Below are 26,259 nucleotides of genomic sequence, written 5' to 3' on the forward strand. Positions count from 1 at the left end.
AATTGTCTTGACAACCTTGTGAAAAATCAGTTGACCATAAATCATAAATGTAACAGTTAATTTTTGGACTCTCAATTCTATTCCACTAATCGATATGTTTGTCACTATGCCAGACCACACTGTCTTGATTAAATTAACTGTGTAGTAAATTTTGAAATCAGGAAATGGGATTCCTCCAACTTTGTAATTCTTTTTCAAGATTGTTTTGACTGTTCTAAATCCTTTGCATTTCCATATGAGTTTTAGGATCATCTTGTCAATTTCTGCAGAAAATCAGCTGAAATTTTTATAGGGATTGTGTTGAATCTATATATCAATTGGGGAAGTATTGCCATTTAACAATATTAAGTCATCCGATCCATGATCATGGGAAATCTTTCCATTTAGATCTTCTTTCTTTCAGAAGTGTTTTGTAGTTTTCAGCGTACAAGTCTTGCACTTATTTTGTTAAATTTATTCCTAGGTATTTTATTCTTTTTGCTACTATTATAAATGGAGTTGTTTTCTTACTTTCACTTGCTGATTGTTAAGTGCTAGTGTGTAGAAATACAGTTGATTTCTGTTTATTGGTTTCTGTCCTGTCACATTTCTGAACTTGTTTATTAGTTCAAATAGTTTTTAGTGGATTCCTTAGGATTTTCTATGTATAAAATCATGTCATCTACAAATAGAGATAGTTTTACTTTTGTTTTCCAATTTGGATGCCTTGTATTTATTTTTCTTGACCAATTAGCCTGGCTAGACCTACAGTATTGACTAGAAGTAACGAGCGCAGACATCCTTGTCTTGTTCCTGATCTTAGGGGGAAAATATTGAGTCTTTCTCCATTAAGCATGTTGTTAGCTGTGGGTTTTACATAGATACCCTTTATCAAATTGAGGAGGTTCCCTTCTACTCCTAGTTCTCTGAGTGTTTTTGCTATGAATGGGTGTTGGATTTTGTCAAATGCTTTTTCTGCATCTACTGAGGTGATCATGTGGAGTTTATGTTTGTTCTATTAATATGGTATATTACATTGATGAATTTTCAGGTAGTAAACTAACTTTGCATTCCTGAAATAAATCCTAATTGGTCATGTTATATAATACTTTTTATATGCTGCTGGACTTGGTTTGCTAGTATTTTGTTGAGGATTTTTACATCTATATTCATAAGGGATATTGGTCTGTAGTTTTCTTGTGATGTCTTTGATTTTGGTATCAGGATAATACAGGTTGTATAAAATGAATTGGGAAGTGTTTCCTCCTATATTTTTTGGAAGAGTTTGTGAAGGATTGATACTTGCTTTGTGTATGTCTTATGTCTTTTCTGTTTCTTTGTTCTTCGATTCCTCTCTTCTTATATATCAAGTAGATATTTTCTAGTATAATTTTTTAATTTCCTTGTTAACTATATATTTTTGAGCTACGTTCTTAGTGGTTGCCCTGGGGATTACAACTAACATCTTAACTTGAGAAAATCTACTTTGGGTTAATTCTAACTTAATTTCAATAGTATATAAAAACTTTGCTCTAATATATCTCTGTTCCCTCTCCCTTCCTTCATAGTATTATTATCATACAAATTACCTCTTTATACATTATAAGCCTGCCAACGCAGTTTTATTATTATTGCTTTATGTAGTTATCTTTTAAAGCAGATAGGAGAATAAAAGTGTTACAAGCAAAAGTACTTTCTTTCATAATACCTGTGTAGTTACCTTCAAGTTACCATTTAGTGTCCTTTAATTTCAGCCTGAAATTAGTATTTCTTGTAGGGTAGGTCTACTAGCAACAAATTCTTTCAGTTTTTGTTTATATTAACTTTTCTTTCATGTTTGAAGGACAGTTTAGCTGGATAAAGAAGTCTCCATCTCTTTCTTTCAACATTTTGAAGATATCATTACACTGTCTTCTGGCCCCCATGGTTTCTGATGATAAATCAGCTGTTAATCTTATTGAGGATCCCTTATAGTCAATAAGTCATCTTTCTCTTGCTACATTCAAGATTTTCTTGTCTTTGACTTTCATCAGTTTATTCTACTTGAGCTTCTTGAATGTATAGATTAATATCTTTCATCAAATTTGTGATGTTTTGGCCCCTTTCTCATCCTCTTGTCCTTCCAAGATTCCCATTATGTATATGTTGGTACATTTGATGGTGTCCCACAGGTGTGTGAAGCTGTTTCTTTTTTTTTTCATTCTTTCTTCTTTCTGCTTTCAAGAAATGGATAATCTCTATTTGACCTATCATCAAATTTACCTTTTCTCTCTTCTGCCAGCTCAAATATGTTGGTGAGCCCTTCTAAGTGAAATTTTTATTTCAGTTATTATACCTTTCAACTCCAGATTTTCTATTTGATTTTTTAAATGATTTCTGTCTCTTTATTGATATTCTCTATTTGGTGAGACATTGTTCTCACACTTTCCTTCAATTCTTTAGATATTGTTTCCTTTAGTTCTTCAAAAATATTTATAATAGCTAGTATAAAGTCTTTGTCTATTAAGTCCCAAACATTGGCCCCTTCAGGGACATGTTCTTTTGGTTGCTTTTTCCCCTGTATATGTAACATACTTTACTGTTTCTTTGTATGTCTCATAATTTCTTGTTAAAAATTGGACATTTTAGATATTCTACTCTAACAACTCTAGTATCAGACTCTTCCACCCTCAAGGTTTGTTATTCTGGTTTGCGTGTGTGTGTGTGTGTGTGTGTGTGTGTGTGTGTATGTGTGTATGTTGTGTGGTTGTTGTTATTGTTATTTTTCTTGTTGTCATTTATTTGTTTGGCAACTTTTCTTGACTAATTCTGTGGATTCTATATTCCCTGCATTATGTGGCCTCTGAGTTCTCTGCTAACTTTTTTTTTAAAAAAGATCTTGTTTTTATTTTTAAGCCTGGATTCCTAGGGGTAACACCTGGTAAGTATAATTTGGTGGTCAGCCATTGATTGGTCAGATGTCTTTAAATACCTTGTCTATATGTCTTCTACCCTCTGCCAAGGGGATCTGTGTGAGAAGGCATGCCTTCAAACTTCAGCCAGATTACAGGGCAGCCTGAGTTCTCACTTTCTGCCTGCACAAGGCCTCACAGTCAGCCAAAAGTAATGACTTGGGCCCTCTCCTTTTCCAGCTCTTTCTTGTGCACAGCCCTTTAGATTCCCAGGAATATGTCAGAACTTTTCAGAGTTCTCTATAGTTGTCTCATTCTCCAGGATTTCCTTTTAAATTCCTGACCAAGGCATCTCTCTGTTTTCTGGAATTTATTCAGCTTTTGGCTACTGAACCACTAAGCTGGAGAGGGAGGGAGGATGGGAATAGCCACAAGTTAAAATGTCACACACAAAAAAGGCACAGAGCCTGCTGTCTTGCCAAGATTCAGTCGTTTCTCTTGGATCAATGATTTTCACTTCATTCTATGCCTTTGTTAATTGCCAGAGTTTTGAATTGATTGATTTTAGTTGGTTTGCCCTTATTTTCATTGTCTTAGAGGGATAGCTGGCTCACCAAAGTCCTCACTCTGCCATTCCATTGATCTCCTGTTGCTCCCATCTTTAAAAAATGTAAAACTCTCTTCATCCCACATCCCCTTGCAAATATGACTTTATTTCTCTATTCCTCTAACAACAAAACTCTTCAAAAGAGTTGTCATTCTTCACTTCTTCCTACTCTTCTCCCATTCACTGTTTGTTCATATAAAATATCTTACACATATAATAAAATAATATATACATTATATACATAAGTTATAGAGATAATAATAATGAAAACCCAGGAACTCCAACCCCGCCCAAGAACAGCATTAATGATAGCATCTATCCCTGTGTCACTTTCAGTCCCATTTCCCACCCCTCCTGCCAGAAATTACCACTCTCCTAAGTCTTGTGTTTAACATTCCCTTGCTCTTTTTGATTTTTTTTTCATATTTGTGGAGATGCTTAACCAATACATTGTGGTTTTGGCTTGGTTGTGAGCTCTGTAAAAAATAGTATCATACTGTATGTGGTCTTCTGTGACTTACTTTTTTCATTCATTATCGTGTTTCCAAGATTCACCTGTTTTGCATGTAGCTGTAGCTTGTTCATTCTCAATGCCATATGATATTTCATTGGGTGACCTTAAATTATTCATCCATCTACCTGTTGAGGGACATTTGGGTCACTTCTAGCTTTTTGCTCTTATAAAAAGTGCTATTATGAACATTCTTGTACATGTCTCCTTGTACACATGGGCACTCATTTTTCTAAGGTATATACCTATGTATGGAATTGCTGGTTAATAAGACATGTAAACATTCAGCTTGATGGGATTATGCCAAAATGTATTTTAAACTCTTGGTACCAATTTACACACCTTTCAGCAATTTGTAAGAGGTCCCATTGATTCACATACACCTTTCTAATACTTGATATTGTGCCACTTTTAAATTTTTGTCATTATAGTGAGTCTTTGTGGACTTAATTAGCATTTTTCAAATTACTAAATAATTGAGCATCTTTTCATGTTTATTGGCCACACATGTTTCTTCTTCTGTGCAATGACTGTTAATATCTTTTGCCCATTTTAAAAATTGATATTTTTATCATTTTTATTGATTTACAGAAGTTATTTAATTATTTGGATACTCATCATTTGTCAGTTATATGTGAATATCTTCTCGTTTGTGGCCTTTTTCTTTCTTTATGGTGTCTTTGCATGAGCAGAAATTCCTAATTTTAAATGAGTTGAACAATTCAGTTTTTTCTCTGTAGCCAGCACTTTTTGTGTGTTGTCTTCCCTAACCTATGGTCATGAAGATATTCTTTATTTTCTTCTAATAGAAGTTTAAAGGTTTACCTTTAACTTTTAAGTCCTTAATCTAACTGGAATTGATTTTTGTGTAGTGTAAGTTATGAGATAGGAAGCCAATTGTGTTATTTTCCCCACAGATAGCCTAATGATCTGAAGTGCCACTTCTATCATACATCAAAGTTTCACATCTGTGTAGGTCTGTTTCTGGGATCTCTGCTATTGGCCAACTTTTTGCCCCTGAATCAGTACCACACTACCTTTAATTACTTTAGCTTCATAAAGAATCTTGATATTTGATAGAGCAAAATCTTCCCATCCTATTTTTCTTCAGGAGTATCATATATTCTTGGCCCTTTGTTATTTCAAACACATTTCAGAATAAGCTTGTCGTGTTCTACAAAAATATTGGAATTGGAATAAATCTGTAGATCAGTTTGAAGAGAATTGATATGTTTGTGATGTTGAGTCTTCCTAGCTATAAACATGATGTATCCTTTCATTTTAAATAAATTATTGAATGTCTTTTGGTAGAACTTTATAATTTTCTGTATAAGGTCTTGCATATCTTGTGTTAGATTTTTTTCCTTGGTATTTATGGCTTTTACTGCTATTATGAATGAGATCTTGTTATTTAATGTGTCTTATCTCTTTTGCAGGTATATAGAAATGAAGTTGATTTTTTATATTGTTATTATAGCCATTCACCTTGCTAAACTTTCATTACCTTTAAGCAAACTTTTAAGTTTAGAATAATTTTAGTTATAGAAAAGTAAATAGAGACAGTATGGAGATATCCTGTATACTCTTCACTGTGATATTTTTGTCAAAACTAAGAAAACAACATTGGTATATTACTATTAACTAAACTTCAGACTTTATATAGATGTATCAGTTTTCCCACTAATGTCCTTTTTCTGTTCTAGGAGCCAATTCCAAATACCACATTGCATTTAAGTTGTCATGTCTCTTTAGTGTCTTCTGGTCTATGACATTTTCTTAGTCTCCTTGTTTTTTATAAGCTTAACAGTTTTGAGATGTACTATAGAATGTCCCTCAATTTGGATTTGTCTGAAGTTTTCCTCATAATTAGACTGGGGTTGTTCTTGGAAAGAATACCACAGAGTTGAAGTGCCCTTTTCATCACATCATATCAGGGGTATGTGATATCCCTATGACATCCCTGGTGATGTTGACCTTCACCACTTAGTTAAGGTAGTGTTTGCCAGGTTTCTCCACTGTAAAGTTGGTATTTTTTTTCCCTTTTCATTCTCTGTTCTTTGAAAGAATCTAGCCCACCCTCAAGAAGGGAAGGAATTAAGCTTCACCTCTGGAAGGGGATGTAATTACATATATTATTTGGAATTCTTCTGTAAAAAAGATTTGTTTCTTCTCCTTTATTTACTTACTTATTTATTCAGTTACTTGTTTATATCAGTATGAACTCATGCCATATTTGTTTAATAATTTGAGATATAAATCCAATACTGTTATTTGTCTTGTGGCTCAAATTGTTCCAGCTTTGGCCACCAGGGGCTCTTTTAGGTTGGCTTCTGTGTCCCGTTGACATGGCCCCATCCTTTTGTTTTTAAGTACTTCCTTACTTGTCAGTGCTACAAGATACTCCCTACTCATCTTTTATCTTCCTGCCCCAGTCCCAACCCCAGAATCGACCATTTCTCAAGGAACCCTGCTTCCTTTTAAGTTGGCTATATATTCTTTTGTGTTTTCTATGTTGACAACCATATCAGCTATTAATAATGACGGTTTTGTTTTTTCCTTTCCAATCTTTATGCTTTTAATTTATTTTTCTTGTCTTACTGAGATGGCCAGGACCTCCAGTACAGTGATGAATAGAAAAGATGCAGTGGGCATCCTTGTCTTGTTGTATATTTTAGAGGAAACACCACTAACTTTTCTCTAGTAAGAACGATATTTGCTGTAGATTTCTACAGATTTTATCAGATTAAGCAAGTTCCATCCTGTTCCTCCATGCTAAGAAGTTTTTGTTATTGTTTTTAAATCATGAAAGGGTGTTGAATTTTTTTATCAGATACATTTTCTATTTCATAGGATGATTATGGTTTTTTCCCTCCAATAATCTGATGATGTGGTAAATGACACTTATAGGTTTTCCTTATGTTAGACTACCTTTGCATTTCTGGTATAAACATAACTTGGTCATGATCTTTTCCTTTTTCTACAATACTAGATTCAGTTTGCTAATATTTTGTTTAGGATTTCTGTATCTGTGTCCATAAATTGGTCTTTAATTTTCCTTTCTCATGCTATCCTTATTTGCCTTTGGCATCAAGTTCTGCTGGTATCATAGAATGAGTCAGTGTTTCCTCATTTACAATATTCTGGAAGATGCTACTATATGACTTTGGAATGATCTGTTTGGTAGAATTCTCCTGTAAAACCACCTTGGTCTTTTCTTTTTAATATTAAGTGAATATTAAACTTCTAAATAAAATATTTTCAAAATTTTGAATGAGAAACTTGAAATCTGCTTCCATAACATGTTTATTTTATATCAGGTTTTATGCTTAAAATGGCTACAGACAAATCCTGATCAAGACTTTTTAATGATGTATTCTTCAAATTCTTAACGGTCACCATCAATACAAATCTTTCTTTGTACAATTAGGTGGTAAAGTATTTAAAACCAACTTTTAAATTGTTCAAAAATGTTTGAAAAGTGAAATTATATCTAACAGCTTTTCTTTTTGTTTCACTGACAAATATATTGTTAAAAATGTCTTGTGATAATATGATTAGATTTCAAATCCAATTGAACTCTTTCATATTAACTATTTCAAAATAATGATAAAGCTCTTATTTGCAGAACATGCATCATTGTTAGAACCATCACCCTGCAGCTAGCTTGGACACCATTAAAAGGGCTCATCAGCTGCAAATGGATAGAAGTATCTGATATTCGTGAAGACAGAGTTTCAGGGCTTCTGCCTGGAGCTACACTCTCCAAAAGCCCCTGCTTGGCCTCCCTGCACCCAACCCCACCCCATCCAGTCACAACTTGGGTCGTGTGGTGTTTCTTGGCAACTGGAACACAGACTCCTCCAGCAGCTCCGCAGGCCCCTTGTCCTCAGTGAGCAGAAGACTACAGAAGCTGGCTACTGAAGAGGCTGTCCAAGTCTTAGAGCTCCTCTTCGGCCCTGCTTAGCACATTTACCACAGAGCAGTAACTGAGTGCTGGATGTTACTCATTCGTGCTCACCACCTGCAGGGACTGCAGAGGGATTTGTCAGACCCCATTTCACTAAGGGCCACCCTCTAAGGATCTCCACAGGAGGCTGCCCATAGAGAGAAGTGGCCTGCCTAGGGTCTCCACTGCCTTAAGGCCTACGTGGACACTTCCAGGCCTAAGGGGATTAATATTTCTTCACCTACCTGTCATCCACATATCAACTGGAAAATTCTCCCTCCTGTTGTTTTTTGTTCTTTTGTTTGTTTTTTGGTAGGAAAAGTTTTAACTACTGCTTCAATTCCTTTAGTAGTTAGAGGACTAGTCAGCATTTCTTTTTCTTCTTGAGTCAGTTTTGGTAAGTTATAGTTTTCTAGGAATTGGTCCATTTTGTCTGCTTTCTCAAGTTTATTGGCATAAAGTTTCCTTATTTTTTTATTCTCTGCTGTATACAATCTGTAGTTATGTCTCCTTTTTCATTGCTGATATTGGTTATTTGTGCCTTCTCACTTTTTTTCTTGATCAATCTCACCAGAGGTTTGTCTATTTTACTAGTCTTTTCAAAGAACCAACTTTTGGCTTTGTTGCTCCTCTCTATTTTGTCTTTGTTTTCTATTTCTTTAATTTCTGCTCTTATTTTTTTTGATCTCCTTCCTTCCACATTTTTTGGATTTATTTTGTTGTTATTTTTCTAATTTCTTAAATTGGACACCAACCTTATTAATTTTCAGTCTTTCTTGTTTTCTACTTTGCACATTTAAGGACGTAACTTTCCCTCTAACTACTGCTTTTCTACAAGTTCAGACATGTCATATTTTGTTACTGTTCAGTTCCAAGTATTTCAGCATTTCCATCATGGTTACTTCTTTGACCTATGAGTTATATGGAAGTGTGTTTCTAAATGTGTGGAGATTTTAAAGTTTATCTTTATGTTATTGAACTCTAGCTTTAATTGCATTATGGTCAGAGGATGTGATCTGTGTGATAACAATTCTGAAATTTATTGAGACTTGTTTTATAGCTTAATAGGTGATCAATATTTTTGAATGTTTCCTATGTGATTTATAAAAATGTATGTTCTCTAACTGTTGAATACAGAGTTCCACATAAGTCTGTTATCAAATTTGTTAATCGTATTGTTCACATTTTCTATATCTAAACTGATTTTTTTGGTCATAATATACCAATAATTATAAGGTATGTTAATATGCAATTATGATGGTGGATTTGTCTATTTCTCCTTGTAGTTCTTTTTTTTTCCTTTTACTTATTTTGAGGGTATTCTATTAGGAATATTCAAAATGAGAATTGTTACATATTCCCGGTAAACATGTAATGACCCTCTCTATTCCTGATAATGCATTTTTTTCCTTGAAGTCTATTTTATCTTACATTAATATAGCAACACAAACTTTTCTTCTTCTTAGGATTTGTGTGGTATATAATTTTCCATCCTTTTACTTTTCAACGTTTTCATGCCTTTATGCTTTAATTATATCTCTCGGAAATGGCATATAGCTGCACCTTTTAAAACATCTAATATAATGATCTCTGTCTTTTAATGGTCAAGTTTAGTCTGTTTACACTTATTGTGATATATTTGGACTTGTTTCTTCCATCATACTTTCTTATTTCTATTTCCTACCACCACCTTTTCGATGCTTCATTTTTCTCTTTTTTTGCCTGCTTTTTAGTTTTGAAATTTGTTTGTTTGCTTTCTTAATCATTTTTTTTTCCTCCCTACTGTTTGGAATTTACCTATTCTTTTTCCTTTCTTTCTGTGGTTATCCTTGAAATTTTACCATGCATGTTTAACTTACAAGGTTTAAAGTTAAACAGTATTTTAACCTCCCTCTTGAAGAATGCAGGAACCTTAGAAACCTTCAACTCTAGTCATTCCTATCTTGACCACATGTTATTTTTTTGAGTGTGTTAGTTTGTTCCTTTTTCCCCTGACCTCACTAATATATCATCATTAGTATTTTATATAGATGGTATGTGTTTGGATTTACATACATACATTCTTGCATCTCAGAACATCATTCTGGGATCATTTTCCTTCATTATGATTACGATGTTTAGATACTCTTTTAGTACATATCTGTTGGTGTTAAATTCTCCTAGTCTTTGTTATATGTAAATGTATTTATTCTCATTCTTAAAAGGTAGATTGTTATAGGTAATATTAGAAGTCCACTATCAGTCTAATTGCTGTTTTTTGTAGGTGTTTTTGTTTTCTTATATTCTGGCTACTTTTCTCTCTCCCTTTTTTTTGGAGGGGAGGGGTATATTCAGGGGGTTCTGCAGTTTCATTCTATCAATGTTTAGGTATGTATTTCTTTTTTATTATTCTACTTTGGAAATGTGCTTCATGCCTGCGGATTCATGTTTTTCATAATTTCTGGAAAGTTCTCAGCCATTCTCTCTTCAAATATTGCCTTTCTTCCATTCTTTCTGTATTTTCTTTCTCAGAATTCAGTTGGTCATATTTTGGACCTCCTCATTCTGTCTTCCACATCTCGTAACATTTCATTGATATTTTCTATCTTCTTGTCTTCCTGCACTTCATTCTAGGCAATTTCTTCAGATATATCTTTCAGCTTATTGATTCTCTCTTCAGCTCTGTCTGATCTACTGTTTAATCTGTCCACCGAGTTTTTTTATTTCAAGAATTGTATTTTTCATTTGTACAAACTTCATATATTTCACTTTCTAATCTTCCTAGTCATCCCTAATAGTCTCTTGTTGCTTGCTCATCTTTGTGGTTGCATTTATTATTTCTTTAAACATGTTATACAATTTTTGTTCAGCCAGTAATCACTGTTTGTCTAAGTATGGCATTGTAAATATTGTTCACATCCAAACAACATAGTACAGTCTGATTACATATCCTCTGTTGTATACCTTTTTGTTTTCCTAGTAATTGTCTGGGTTTTTTTTTCTTTTGCCTGGTGTTCTAATACCATTACTACTTCTTCTCTGAAATTCTTTTTTTTTTAATTTTTTAATTTTTTGGCTGCGCCACATGGCATGTGGGATCTTAGTTCCCCAACCAGGGATCGAACATGTGCCTCCTGCATTGGAAGTGTGGAGTCTTAACCACAGGGAAGTCTCTGAAATTCTTTTTAAAATCCATATCAGATCATGTCACTCCTTTGCTCAAAATTCTCCCATGGCTCCCAGCTCCCTCAGAATAAAAGCCAAAGCCCTCACCGTGGCCCAAAAGTCTTTACACAATCTTGTCCCCATCATCTCTCTGACCTTGCCTCCTATCACTTTCCCCATCACTCACTGTTCTCCAGCCACACTGGCCTTCTTGCTGTTCCTTAAACATGTCGTGTATCCCCCCTCTTCAGAGCCTTTGTACTTGCTAGTCTCACTGTCTAGAACACTCTTCTTCCCAGATAATCTGATGACTTGCCCACCCACTTCCAGTAGGCTCAAATGTCACCTTCCTAGAGAAGCATTCCCTGACAAACATATCTAAAATAGCCCCATTCACCAGCACTTTTCTATCCCCTTATCCTACTTTATGTGTTGTGTTTTCCTACAGAGCACTGATCACCACCTGATATACTATATTTATTTATTGTGATTAGTGTTTGTCTCTCCACAATAGACTGTAAGCTCCACAAAGCAAGGACTCTTGTTTTGTTCACTGTTGTATCTCTAGTGCCAAGAACAGTGCATAGTAATATTTAGTAGACACTCAATAAATATTTGTGGAATAAACTGAATGAATTAATGAATGAATTAATGTGGAGGATAGAGGGAGAAATGCACTGAGAACTAGGCTAGGCATGAACGCCTTTCATGCCATGCAAAGGAGCTTGGGTGTCATTGTTCAGAAGGGTGAGGGCTGTAAAGAAGCAGTGAGGATAGCTCCTGGGTTCTTTTGAGGAGCAAGTTCAGAGTTGGTAGGGTGGTAACAAAGCCCCATGTATGACTCGCTCTGTATCCTGGGCTCCTAAAGGTGGACCTGCCTCTTTTTCAAACAGCCCTCAAACTGCTGTGTTGTCATGCCTGCCTGTTACTTAGTGAAAACCAAAGCCCCAGCTCTCATTAGGCCTTTTGGTCCCAGCTAGGATCCTCCTTTCTCCTGCCTGTGAGAAACTGTTTCTTGGTCCCCCGGCCAAGCGGATCACCCCCATTAGACTTTTTCTGTGGTACTTGGGTTGGGGGGGAATTGTACAGGAGCTGGTATAAAGCCTGGTACATAGTAAGTGCTGTCATAATGGTGGACACTTCAGGGAAGTAAGTTTCAGCTCAGAAAAACTTTTTTCCATTGTAAAGGCTACAACAGATTGTGAGGTTTTAGTCCTGACTTTCTCCCTAACCCCTTTGGGAGCCAGCATGGCTCCAGTGTTTCTGTTTGTCCATGACTGTTTGGATACTAATTCTGTTTAATGTGTGGCCTACTCCCCTGGTTTTTTTGTAGCCCACTAATTTCATCAGAATGCCATCAATACACACAGGTCCCTGTGGCACGCCCCTAGAGACCCCCCCCCACCGGGCCAACATCAGTTCATTAATCATTATCACACTGGGTTTAACCAGCCAGCTAGTTATAAGTTCACTTGAGCAAAGTTGACTGAACACCTACTATGTATCAGGCCTCCGGTTCCGCACTGAGGACACAGAGATGAACAAAGTGTGTTCTCAGACACAGAACCATCATTTCAGGGCAGTGTGGTCAATGCAGTAATAGTGATGGGTACGAGAGACTGTGAGAGCCCCTATGGAACACACGACCCAGCACAGGGGACCGAGGAAGTTTTCTTGGAAGAGATGGTATATGAACTGACTCTAAAAAGATGAGTAGGAATCTTCTAGGTGACTAACAGGGGAGAGGAGGGCAGTCCAGGCAACGGGTACAGCATGGGCAAAGGCCGAAAGATGGGAAGCAGCATGGTGTACACCAACCTAACTGCATTCACTGTTCACCTTTCTTTCTACGAGATCATTCTAGGAGACTCTGGCACATACCAAAATTCTGACATGAGGAGTTTGTGACCTCCCTTGACATGCTAATCTGTTAACTCTTCAGAAAGGTAATGAAAAGTTGGTTGGACACAACTGTCCACAAACTTGTTCATACCAGCTTCCAGTGTTCCTGGCTTCCTTATCTAGATGATGGTGTTTATGTTACCTGCTTCCTTTGTACCTCCCCTGGGGTTGGGGTCATTCCCACTGTCCTGGAGGTTATGGAGTCTCCCTCAGCTCCTTGTGTGGAGATCTCATTGTGGAGAGGAGTTTTTCTGACTCCTGATACCAGCTGTGGCATAAAGACTATTCATCTTTCAGGGAATGGGCAGGGCCTGTCTGTCTTGTCCTCAGACATTAGGGTTCACGTCCTCTGGGATTCATTCATACCTGTAATAATCTAGGACAAGTTGGTTGTGGAGTCTGGTAAGCCCAGTTTCAAGGTATGGAGCCCTCATGTCTTGGTTGTGTGACCTTAGCCATGTCACCTGTCCTCTCTAAGTGTCAGTTTCCTCATCAGTAAAATGAGTTGAATACCCACCTTGGACAGTTGTTGTGGGTGTTAGAACATATGTGAGTTACCTGGCACCTGGCTACCATTTATTGAACACCTACTACTATCAATATTAAAGGGACAGTGGCCTGCCTAGTGGTTAAGAACATGAGCTGAAGATCCAGACCAACCTGATTTTGGATTATAGCTCAACTACGTACTAGCATTGGGACCTTGGTCAAGTTTCCTAACCTTTTTTAGCCTTAGAACATGTGTAAAATGAAGTTACTGTACCTACCTCAGAGTTATCATGTGTGTTCTTGTAGCAGGGTATATATGCGAGGTGGGAGCCTTCACAGGCCCCAGACCCCTCCCCCGCCTGCCCTCTCAAGAGACCCCCCCCCATCCCCAGGGGACCTACCTTTAGCTTCCCCCTCTCTCTAAGGCTAACAAAGAGGACTGAGCTAGCCCCTCAGTGTCATAGGGCTACCTCGTTATGGGAGCTTTCTAATGTTAATTGGCTCTCGAATTTCTGGAGTAAACCCAACATTTTCATCTTATGTTAAATCTTTTTTTACTCATTTGGTTTGCTAATAAATTGTTTAGGATTTTTTGCACCTTTGGTCATCTACCATGTTTGTCTGGTCAAGGTTATTAGTGGGCTCATCCAGTAAATAAATTAGTTGGTCCAGTTCATCTAAGTTTTCAAATTAATCGTATCCTCTTATTTTATAATTTCTGCTATATCTTTTATATTGTTCATATTATTTATTTGTGCCTTTTTCCTTTTTTTCTTGATTAGTCCCTCCAGAGATGTTTTTAGCGGTTAGTCTAGAAAATTTACCATACATATTCAACCTAAAGTCTAAAGTTAAACATTATCATAATCCCCCACCCAAACAATGCAAGGATTTTATAATTTTCTTTTCTAAGGAAGATATTAACATATACACTAGATGGACATTAACAATATTATTATTTTGTGCAGTGTTTAAATACTTGTTTACTATTTTATTTGTTCACTTTCCTTCTTAAACCTCAGACCTCCTTTTTGGGGATAATTTTCTTTCTTGAAATATATACTTTAGAAGATCCTTTAGGGCAGATTTCTTAACAGGAAACTGTCTGAATCTGTATTTATCTGTAAATGCCTTTATTTCACTTTATTCCTCTTGAAAGATAGGTTTGCTAGGTACTCAGTTCTGAATTACCTTTTTTTTTCTCTTAACACTTATAAAATATTATGGCACTGTCTTCTGGTTTCCACTGTTACTGTTGAAAAGTCTGCTGTCAGTCTAATTGTCTTTTTTTTTCAGGTGTTCTTTTTCTCTGGCTGCTTTGAAGATCCTTCTTTGATTGTTGCTTGATTCTAAGGGCTTTTTATCATTGTTGTTCTCTGAATATTCCTTTGTATAGCTTTCTGATCTTGCTTCATGAATACAATATTTTTTCTTGTCACTCTGAGGACATTAAATAATAGTGTCTTTCAAAAAAGTGTTCTTTTCCTTGCATAGTTTTTGTTTCCAAATATGTGTATTTGGGTGTCAGTGGCAGTGAGAAACACTCACTGGCTACCAGATTTGGCCAAAGGCATCACAGTTACCAAAGACGTAACCTATTCTGAAGCCCTAGAGAGAGTTTGTATGATATTGAGGGGGGCTCCATCAGTGTACAAGCGTGGGTCAGTGCCACAGTTGTCACTTGATAGCATGGTAGTGCAGTGTACTCTAGAGCCAGACTGCCTGGGTTCAAATCCTAGATCTGCCATTTCATACCTGGGCAAGTCATTTCACCTCTATATTCTTTAGTTTCATCTTCTGTAAAAACGGGGATAATAATAGTACTTACTTCACAGAGTTATTGAGGGTATTAAATGAGTAAATATATCTAAAACATATTTAGAATAGTGTCTGGCAGATAGTAAGCACTATATACGCATTTGCTATTATTACCATTATTACTTTTGTGCTGAGGGAATTGAAGGGAGAAGAAAAGCTTCTATGGTGCAATGAGGAAAGCACAGAGTATATCTTGCCCTGTGTGTTCCCCTAATGTCTTAGAAATAAAAGCCATTCACGAAAAACACAAAGTCGGGAATTTAGAGGAGTTATTTGGGTACTTTAGGCTGTGGGATATCAAGTTCATTAGGTAGTCAGAATGGGTTAGGATTCTTCAGTGGGAAAATGGGAAGCAGGGTTTAAGGGTAGGCCCCTCTTGAGAGGTGACCCACATTGGCTATTTCCTCATTGGAGTAGAACAATACCAAATGGGGGAGCAGTGACAGTGAGGGTTAATCTAGGGTAAGGGATTTCCTAAGCATTTAATAATGCTTTTCTCTTTGGAACTAACCTGTCAGGTACTGAGAGGCTTTAAAGGGTGTGATGGCTCTTCAGGCTGGGGACATGACTCTGTTGAGGGGCAAGTCTGCTCCCAGGAGTTGATTCACACTCTCAGAGGTAGGACTGACCACATCAGAAATGCTTTCAGTCTTTGTTCTAAATTCTCCTGGGCCTTCTCTGAGTTTGGGAAAATTCCCAGCCTCAGTAACTATCTCAGACACAATCTAGAGGATATGAACAGGAGGAGTGAGTCATACTGAAAATAAGTGCTTGGTGGGGAGGCCTATTTGAGGAAAGTGTCAAAAGTGAAAGTTCAAGAGATGCAAAAATTTTAAACAAGATTTTATCAAATCAAATCCAACAATATATTTAAAAAGATATCACAACCAAGTGGAGTTTATCTCAGGAATGCAGCGTTGGAGTAACATTAGAAAATAAGTCAATGCAGTTCACCATGTTAACAAGCCCCCTCCAAACCCCATATGATTATTGCAATAAATGCAGAAAAACATTTGACAAAATCCAATATCCATTCCTGATTTAAAAAGAAAACCTCTTGGTAAACTAGGAATGTAAGGGAACCTCTCGACCTGATATAGGGCATTTACAAAAAACCCACAGCTAACACTATATTTAGTGGTGAAAGACTGAAAGTTTCACACCCCCCCCCCAACATCAGAGACAACACAGGGATGTCTGCTTTCACCACTTCTGTTCAGCATTGTACCGGAGGTTCTTGCCAGTGCAGTCAGACAAGAAAAGGAGAGGCAAGACATCAAGAAAAGAAAAGAAAAGGCAAGCCATCCAGATGGGAAAGGAGGAAGTAAAACTATATTTTTTATAGTTATAAAAAACTATATTTTTATAGAAGATGACATGACTGTGTAGAAAATCCAGCTGAATCTACCAAACAACAACAAACTACTAGAACTAATAAGTAATTCCCCAAGTTGCAAGATACAAGATCAATATACACAAAACAATTGTATATACCAACTGTATATAGCAATGAACAATTGGACATAGAAATTTTTAAAATTCCAGCTATAATAACATCTAAAAATATGAATTAGGAATATATCTGACAGAAAGACCTGTACACCTGTATTGCTGAAAGAACAAAATAAATGGAAAGGTACACCTCGTTCATGGGTTAGAAAACTCAGTGTTGTTAAGATGTCCATTCTCCCCAAACCAATCTGTACATTCCTCATAATCCCTTTAAAAGTCTCAGCAGGCTTTTTTGCAGAACTTGACAAGGTAATCTTAAAATTCATATGGAGGGACTTCCCTGGCGGTCCAGTGGTTAAGACTCTGCGCTTCCAGTGGAGAGGGCACGGGTTCAATCCCTGGTTGGGGAACTAAGATCCCACATGCCACGTGGGGTGGCCAAAAAAATTTTTTTTAATTAAAAAATAAATTTAAAAAATTCATATGGAAATACAAAGGCACTACAGAATGTGATACAGAGTACAGAAGCCTTGGTTAGGGTCCAGCCTTCCCACAGGATCAGTGCTGTCAGTAGAGCCTACACTGGAAAAACAGTAGAGGGGCCTCCACAAACAGGCCTACAAAGGATATGAACAAGCGATTTCCTGAAGTAGAAAACTGAAAAAACTAACGGGCATAAGAAAAGATGCTCGGGCTTCCCTGATGGCGCAGTGGTTAAGAATCCACCTGCCAATGCAGGAGACACGGGTTCGAGTCCTGGTCCGGCAAGATCCCACATGCCGTGGAGCAACTAAGCCCGTGCACCACAACTATTGAACCTGTGTTCTAGAGCCCTCGAGCCACAACTACTGAAGCCCGTGCGCCTAGAGCCGGTGCTCCGCAACAAGAGAAGCCACTGCGATGAGAAGCCCATGTGCCGCAACGAAGAGAGCCCCCGCTCGCCGCAACTAGAGAAAGCCTGCGTGCAGCAACGCAGACCCAACACAGCCAAACATAAATAAATAAAATAAATAAATTTATTTAAAAAAAAGATGCTCAAATGCATTAGTTATCAGAAAAGTACAAAATAAAGTTACAATGAGATTTCACTTTAGATCTCATGGATGGGCAAAATTTTAGAAAACTCAATCGTGCCAAGTCCTATAATGGGAATATGAGGCATAGGGACCCTCATGCACTTCTAGTGGTAGAAGGGACTTGGGCAGCCATCCCAGAGATGAATGTGGCAGTACATAGTCCAATTCAATATCCCCATGTGCCCTCTAAAGAAATTCTCACACAGATCCATAACAGGTCATGTAGGAGAATGTTTGTTATGGTGTGGTTTGCAACAGTGGGGAGCTGGGGGCATTCTGGGTGTCCATCACCAGGGGATGCACAGGGAAATAGTGAGGGATGCACTCCATAGTTGGCCTTCCAGCAGTTAGATCAGTGAGTTAGATGTACACAGAGCATCACTGGTGATCTTCAACACATAGCACTGGGGGAAAAATAATAAGCCATAAAACAAAACACTATTCACATAAGTTACAAATACATGCACATATACACCAAATATACATCTTAAAAGAACTTGGACAAAAGGATATAAGTTAAACACATTCAAAGAGATGCCTATGAGGTAGGATTTGGGGTGGAACGGGAGTGTGGATAATAGGGAGTAAACAAAACAAGCAAGGGAGAAGGAAAAAAATAAACAGAAAGCATGTATTCCTTTGTCTTAGGTCACCTACTCTCTATGGCATTCATCCTTTAGCATCTGCTCTTCACTAAGGAGGAAACAGCCCCGTCTGTCCTCTGTCAACCTGAGGACAGAATACCCAGGTGAGCCTGGCTCAGAGTATCTGGACTTTGCTAATTTAACCACATGCTGCTGAAGCTCCTGCACCCCCTCCCTCCAAGTACTGCACAGCCTGGATCGGGCATGGACATACATTCCACCCAACAGAAGTTATCTGCTGTCTTCTACTCTTGCGGGGGGAGCAGGTCATGGGGAGATGAGAAGGAGAGAAGTCAGAGGGGCCCACTCCCCGTCAAACCATATTGTTACCAGACAACTAATTTTTCTGGTCTGCACAACAGCCCTCTGGTGCCCTGACTGTGGTGAGCCATGTGTGTTTCCCTGGACTCACACGTGACCTCACCCCGATGACCTCCCTAGACTCGGCTCTCATAAACTCTTAGGGAAGCTGGAGCCAGACTATGACCGAGAGACTGTTCAGCTTATCCCCTCCTGGGCATCTTCACCTAACAGTAACTTCAGTAACCAGCTAGGTGTGTGTTTGCCACTCCGGTTTTCAAAACAAAATAATATATATTATTTAGGTAAACTATAATGAAAAGCAAAGGAATGAGTAACACAAAAGTCAGGATAATGGTTTCCTCTGGGGCAGGGGAAGGAGGTATGTGAAGGGATACACAGGTGGCTTCTAAAATACTGTAAAGTTCTAGTTCTGAACCTGGTTGGTGGGTATATGGATGTTTTATTATTCTTCCTTAAACTGTACAAATAAGTTTTAGAAACTTTTCTATATGTTGAATGCAGTTAAAATTTTCAAAGAAGCACAGTTTTCAAACCCAATAATATTTACACCTGACAGAACACGTAGAATCAAAGAGAATCACAGTGAACACATTAGAATATCTACCTATGGAGGCAGAGGGTTGGAAGTGGGAGTGGAGAATGAAGAGAAAATGGAATGCATGGATAAATAAATAAAAAGACATCCATTCTAGTGGTCAAAGATAATGTGGAGTACAGTTTCCTCTACCTTCTGCACCTGAATATTGAATATGAATATTGAATGAATTGAATATTGAATAAAGCAGCTGGGCCTTATAAATCTGTCCAAAACCAATAGGTGCAAAGTCAAATCACATGAAGATTATTATAATAAAGGGTTGCTACAGAAAATTTCCCGAGGCGGAGGATTTTGAAGGCCCCTCTGAGTGGTCATCTCTCCAGAGTTTTATCTGTAGACTCCTACCCAGCGTTCCTGGAGGATTCCAATACAGCCCTTGGCACACCAGCCCATTTCACAATAAAACTCAAAAACCAGCAGAGAAAACAGGAGACTAAAGTCATGTCCCTAGAAGAGCAGAAGAAGCAAAATAAATTTCCTCTATAGTTTTAAAAACAAGAAACAAAAAGCTGGCAGTTGGGAAAATGAGTGCTTGAGTAAACCTCAGCCATCCTCAGCCTGGAAAAGAATCATGGAGGTTACACTGAGTCTACTCACATCACTCCTAGCCACACTGTCTTGTTTTGTCCCCCAATCCTAGCATCCCCGTCTCCATTGACTGGCAAATGGGCATTTCCCCCTCCATACTAAGGCCACCTGCTCTACCTAGTCTCCCCATGCTCAGTTTGCCTCGTTAGGTCTGTTGTTTGCTGGGATTGAAATTGAGATAAAGCCGATTATCCCTAATCTTAGGAAATGGCTCCCTCTTACTGTGTTATATACAATATACCTTCCTGCCTAACCCCTGTGTGTCTACTAACATATCAGGTAGAAATATCACTTACAAATGAAGCATAGTAATGTGCTGTAGGCCAGTCGGAGTATAATGCTCTCTGTAACAACCTGATCTGATCCACAGTAGCCAACTTTCTGGGTTGGGCTCTTACAGATGTCCCAGTCAACTTGTGGATGGCTGACCTTAACAAGGGGGAGCAGCTGATTAGGACATTCCCATTAAAATCAAAATTACACAGCATATGCTACCACCTTCCTGTCTCAAAGAGCCTGTCATCAACGTCCTCCTCAAACATGGCATCTTTTTTAAAAAATTATAGTTGATTTACAGTGTTTTAATTTCTGCTGTACAGCAAAGTAATTCAGTTATGTGTGTGTGTATGTGTATGTGTGTGTGTGTGTGTGTGTGTGTGTGTGTGTATATATATATATATATATATTCTTTTAATATTCTTTTCCATTATGGTTTAAAACAGGATATTGAATATAGTTCCCTGTGCTATACAGTAGGACCTTGTTGTTATCCACTCAAACATGGCATCTTAATACCAACTCAGAGTCTATGCAATAGCCCTGTCCTCCTGGTAAGAAAGGCAATTTATTCCTAAGAGCCAACAGGTCTGCCACCACGTTCAGGACCCACACCACATTAATGAATATGTCACCCCTTTCATCTCAGAGTTCTGAACCCACCATCATCTTCTCCATGAATCCAGCTCAGACTCCTCTGAGATTGATCTGAGCATCTCTTTGTTTCTCTGTTTCAGGACACTCCAATTCCCCAAAACTCTGTCTTCACCCACCATCGACAACAAATAACTTGAACTGTCCCTTCCCAGGCTGTACATCCGTAGGGAAACTAGACTGTCCTGTTGCTCCTCAATATGCCTCAGTGTCACCTGAGAGCAGTAAGTCTCAACTCATCAGACCCAATGTACCTTTTACTGTCCTGAAATGGAATTCACTACTAATGGAACCCACCTACACAGTTCTCAAAAATCAAGATAATGCACCAATTTCAACGTAAAAAGAATATATCAAATGATTTTTCTGCATCAATTGAACTAATCTTATGACTTTTATCCTTCAGACCATTTATATAGTGACTTTTGATATTGAACCATAACATCCTTATATTCCTGGGGTAAACTCTACCTGGTTATAATCTATACTTTTGAATATACTGTTAATGTCTGTTGGCTAACATTTTATTGGGGATTTTCATTTCATAAATGAAACAGTCCTAGAATTTTCTTTTCTTGGGTTCTTCTTATCTGGTTTTGCAATCTAGGTTGCACTAAGCTCAAAAAATTAAATGGATAAGTTTCACTCTTTTGTTATTATGCATAAGATTGGAAACTTGAAAGTTTGCTACAGCTCACCTATAAAATCAACTAGGGTTTTGAAGGAGGAGAGTTCCTTGACTACCATTTCAGTTTCCTTAATACTCACTGGACTATTCAAGACCTTTCTTTTGTGCCTATTTTAGCATGTTATATTTTTCTAACAATGTATCCTTTTCATCCAGATTTTCAAATTCATTGGCATATCATTCATAATTCATCTTTTAAAAGAACTTCATTCTGCATTTTGCTTTTGAAATTTTCTCCCCCTTCCCCCTTTTTTTCTTGATCACTCTTGTCAGAGGTCTGTCTCCCTTATGAGTCTTTTCAAAGACCAGTTTTGGTTTGGTCAATTTCCACTATTGTCTGTTGTTCTCTATGTCATTTATTTCTGCCTTATCATTATCATTTCTTTCTTATTTCTTTGAATTTAGTAATATAAACAGTGTGGCATTGGCACAAAAATAGGAAAGTAGACCAATAGAACAGCATAGATACAGACCTGTGGATATAAAGGAACCTAGTGTGTAACAGATCAATGGAGAAAGGACAGTTGCTTAGTTGATGGTGTTGAAAAAACTGACTCTTGACTTGGAGAAAAATAAAACCAGACCCCTACCTCACACCATGTAAAAAAATGGACTCTAGATAGAGGACCTAAATGTGAAAGATAAAACTCTAATGTTAATAAGAGAAATTGTGGGAGGATACCTTTGTGACCTAGGGGCTTGGAATGACTTATTAGATAAAACTGCAAGACTATAATGCATATGGTAAAGAGTTGATTGATTCGATTACATCAAAATTAAGGATTTGTGCTTGGTGAAAGACTATGGACAAAGGTAAGAGATAACCTACAAATTGGGAGAAGATATTTGCAATGTCTAAATCAACAAGGGATTTAATATCTAGAATATCCAAAGGCTTCCTGTGGATCAACAAAAAAGAGAACACCACCACCAGGTGGGCAAAGCATAGAACAGACAGTTTGCAGAAGAAGAAATTTGAAAAACCAACAGCATATATGATGAGGTATTCAAGATCATTGGAAATCTGAGAAGTTAAAATAACCGTGAGATATGACTTTACATTTATGAGACTGACAAAATTAGAAAGCAGGATAATGCCAAGTGCTGGTGAGGCTGTAAGGACCTGTAAACCCACCTGCGTGGCTGGTGGGAGTGTGGACTTGGGCAGCCATTCTGAAGGCTGTCTGGCAGTACCTTGCCAAATGAAATATGCATATACTGTATGACCCAACAGTTCTGCCCCTGGGTATAATAAATCTTAGGGAAATATACACATATATAAGGGGACATATGTGAGGGTGTTCATCACAGCGTTAAGCCCAAAAAGAAAAGGCAAAAAACTAAACGTATGTCTCTTCAAGTGAGAAGCTTCCAAGGGCAAAAATACAAGCCTTCACTCTTTAAAGTGGATTTTCCCAGCACATGTGTCCAGGAAACCTACAGTGCTGCAAATCAGTTCCACGGGTGGGAGTTATTGATAGCTGTAACTTTAAAAATAATGACAAATGTTTTAAAAATATCTCTAACATTTACAACTGTTTTTTTAAACCGGTTTTAAAATATTTTGAAACTATATTTGAACAGTACAGTACTCGCATGGTTTTCTCTGTGAACTTCTAGATCCCATGATTATTATGCTGCCAGGAAAGACTCCATGCGTAGCTTCCGCCATCAGAGAGCGGCTCTGTGCAGGCTGCACTATGCAACACTCCTCTGACCTTCTCTGGGAATCATTCCACTTAATATGATTTTTACTTTGTTCCCGCTCATCAAGATAATTTGTTTTGTGTGCATAAGTGTAATATTTAAATTTTTATTAGATTCAATCTGGGGTTTTAATTTTTTTACATTTTTTTCTAGTAATACAGAAGTTATGGAAGTTATATCTTATCAGAATCATCAGCATCTATTAGTAGGTGCTGCTGTAAGGAACATCATTAATTTTGTTTATTTTCTCTGTTGTTATCTTCCATTCTCTCTTTCCCCTCTCTCCCTCCCTTCCTTCCTCTGTCCCTTCTCTTATTCTTTATTTCTCTCTCTCTACTTTCTCTCTGTCACTCTCTCTCCCCAACTTCTCTTTTTCCCCATCTCTTTGTATTACTGGTTTTGATGTTAACAATGAACCAAATGCTGATTTTTGATGGAATTTCATTCTGGGTTATCATTACTTTTAGAAAAAAATATGAAAACATAATAATGGGATTATTTAATTAAGTCAGAATGGGCTGTTATAGGCCCTTATCACTTCAAAAACGCTGTTATTCAAAATATGTTCATATGTGAGTATAAGTAATATTTATTTTGAATATTTAAAATTTTTAGAATTTTCATTATGAAATTAACCAAAAATTAATATTTCATTTACCACATGTAGATTTTTTAAATGTCAGTGAAGTTCATTTTAAGTACTCTTAATGCATCCTAATATTAAATATCATTTTTGAGAACCTAACATATAAATAGATTTAATTTATAAAAATATTGTTTCCAAATCTGTATTAGGGTTCTCCAGAGAAACAAAACCAATAGAATGTGGGGGGGTGGTGTGGGGAGAGAGAGAGAGACAGAGAGAGAGAGAGAGAGAGAGAGAGGTATTTATTATAAGGAATTGGGTCACACAATTATGGAGGCTGACAAGCCCCAAGATCTGTAGGGTGAGTGGGCAAGCAGGAGCCCTAGGAGAATTGATGGTGTAGTTCCCATCCAAAGGCCCAGGAAGAGCCAATGTTTCATTTCGAATCCAAAGGCAAGAAAAATCTTGATGTCCCAGTTCAAAGGCAGTCAGGCAGAAAGAATTCTCCCTTAATCTGGGGAAAGTCTGGCGTTTTGTTCTATTCAGACCTTCAACAGATTGGATGAGGCCCACAGACATTGGGGAGGGCAATCTGCTTTACTCAGTCTGCCAATTCAAATGTTAATCTCATCCCAGAGCACCCTCACAGGAACAGCCAGGATAATGTTTGGCCAAATAGCTGGCAGTGTGTGGCCCAGTCAAGTTGATACATAGAATTAACCATCACAAGTTCACCCCCTGTCAACTTGACACTCATAGGCATCTCCTTAAATCACACTTAATCTCCAAATGAAGATAATAAAAAGGTTATCCTTCCACCTAACATGATACAACTATCCTGCATACAACCAAAAATGCACTAACCCCTTCCCCAGAAGAAGAGGTAAAGTCCTTGTGTGATGTTTACTCTTCTCTTTGACATCCCATAACTTAAATACTATGATGTAAAGTTAACAATACTTAAATATTATGATATAAAGTGAATACATCTTCTTTTACATGATAAGGGGATAAGAAAGGGAAGAAAACAAAGATATATATATATATATATATATATCAAAATAAAGAGACACGGGGACTTCCCTGGCGGTCCAGTGGTTAAGAGTCTGCACTCCCAATGCAGGGGGCCCGGGTTTGATCCCTGGTCAGGGAACTAGATCCCACATGCCGCAACTAAGACCCGGCACAGCCAAATAAATAAATATATAGAAAAAAAAAAAAGAGACACTAGTCATGAAAGTTATGGTCCTCATTGCTGTAAATGACCATATTGTCATGGCTGGTATTTATAACCACCTTCTTCCACTACCCATTCCGTATTTCCTTTGCCTTTAGCAAGCACCTCAGCTGGTCGTGGTTCTTTACCCAATGGAGTGACGCAGTCCTTCATTCCTGAAGGATCTGGACCATTACTAATCCTGCCTGGATTGGGTTGTTGTAGTTTTTCATTTACTTTAATCACAGGGTACATAATACTAAGAGATACCTAGGGCATCTCCTGTGTTGCAGACATGCTCTTTCTTACCTCTGTTATGGAGTAGCAGCCCAGTTTTCCCTTGGTAGTCGAGATGAGTCACCCCCACCAGCAGAGTAACTCCCTTCTTTGCCTATTGATTCAGAGGCATGAGGAGCCCAAAGTGGTGGGGCAGCTGGTCTTAACTCCCAGTTCAATGGAATCATTGTTGTGTGTCCTTGTGGAAGCATTCCTCCCTTTGGGACTAAGCCCTCTAGGCCAACAGAGCATAAGGTCATGGGAACAGGAAGCAAACATTTTACTAGTGAGTCACCAGGGATAATTTGAGTGGTGCCACTCCTGTTTCTACCCCTGATTCCTGGACCCATGAATCCTGACTATGGGAGAAACAACACCACATATTGCTCTAGCCCTGCAAGGCATTGCCACCTAACTGACCTGTAACTGACTCTTCTAAAGGCCATTCAACTATTCATCAAGCCAGCGGCTTTGGGATGGTAAGGAACATGGTAACACCAGTGAATTCCATAAGCATGGGCCCATTGCTGCACTTTTGGTGAGTTCCTTTATCAGAATCAGTGCTGTGTGGAACACCATCATGGTACATAAAGAAAGCATTCTGTAAGTCCATGGGTAGTGGTTTTAGGAGAAGCATTAAGTGTAAGGAAGACAAACCCTTATCCAGAGTAAGTGTCTAGTCCAGTAAGGATAAAATGCTTCCCCTTCCGTGATGGGAGTGGTCCAATGTAACCAACCTGCCACCAGGCTGATCACCCCAGGGAATGGTGCTGTAGAGGGGGCTCAGTGTTGGTCTCTGCTGCTGGCAGATGGGTTATTTGGTGGTGGCCGTAGCCAGGTCAGCTTTAATGAGTGGAAGTTCATGTTGCAGAGCCCGTGCACAACCC

General features: G+C 37.9%; 1 protein-coding gene across 8 annotated transcripts in view; it reads left to right on the forward strand.

Moving 5' to 3' along the window:
• The window catches only part of KANTR (KANTR integral membrane protein), a 61,167-nt gene that overhangs the window by 9,836 nt on the left and 25,072 nt on the right, over window positions 1–26,259 (forward strand). The window contains exon 3 of one of the 8 annotated variants that reach the window (XM_082445226.1): window positions 7,614–16,563. The exons of the other annotated variants lie outside the window; for them this stretch is intronic. Within the exon in view, the coding sequence (XP_082301352.1) occupies window positions 8,438–8,668 (231 nt within the window). The 5' untranslated portion in view covers window positions 7,614–8,437 and the 3' untranslated portion in view covers window positions 8,669–16,563. Of the gene's footprint in view, window positions 1–7,613; window positions 16,564–26,259 lie in introns of those variants that run through there. 8 annotated transcript variants of the gene reach the window in all.

Source organism: Balaenoptera physalus (assembly GCF_965194825.1).
Source record: "Balaenoptera physalus genome assembly, chromosome: X".
Lineage (NCBI taxonomy): Eukaryota > Metazoa > Chordata > Mammalia > Artiodactyla > Balaenopteridae > Balaenoptera > Balaenoptera physalus.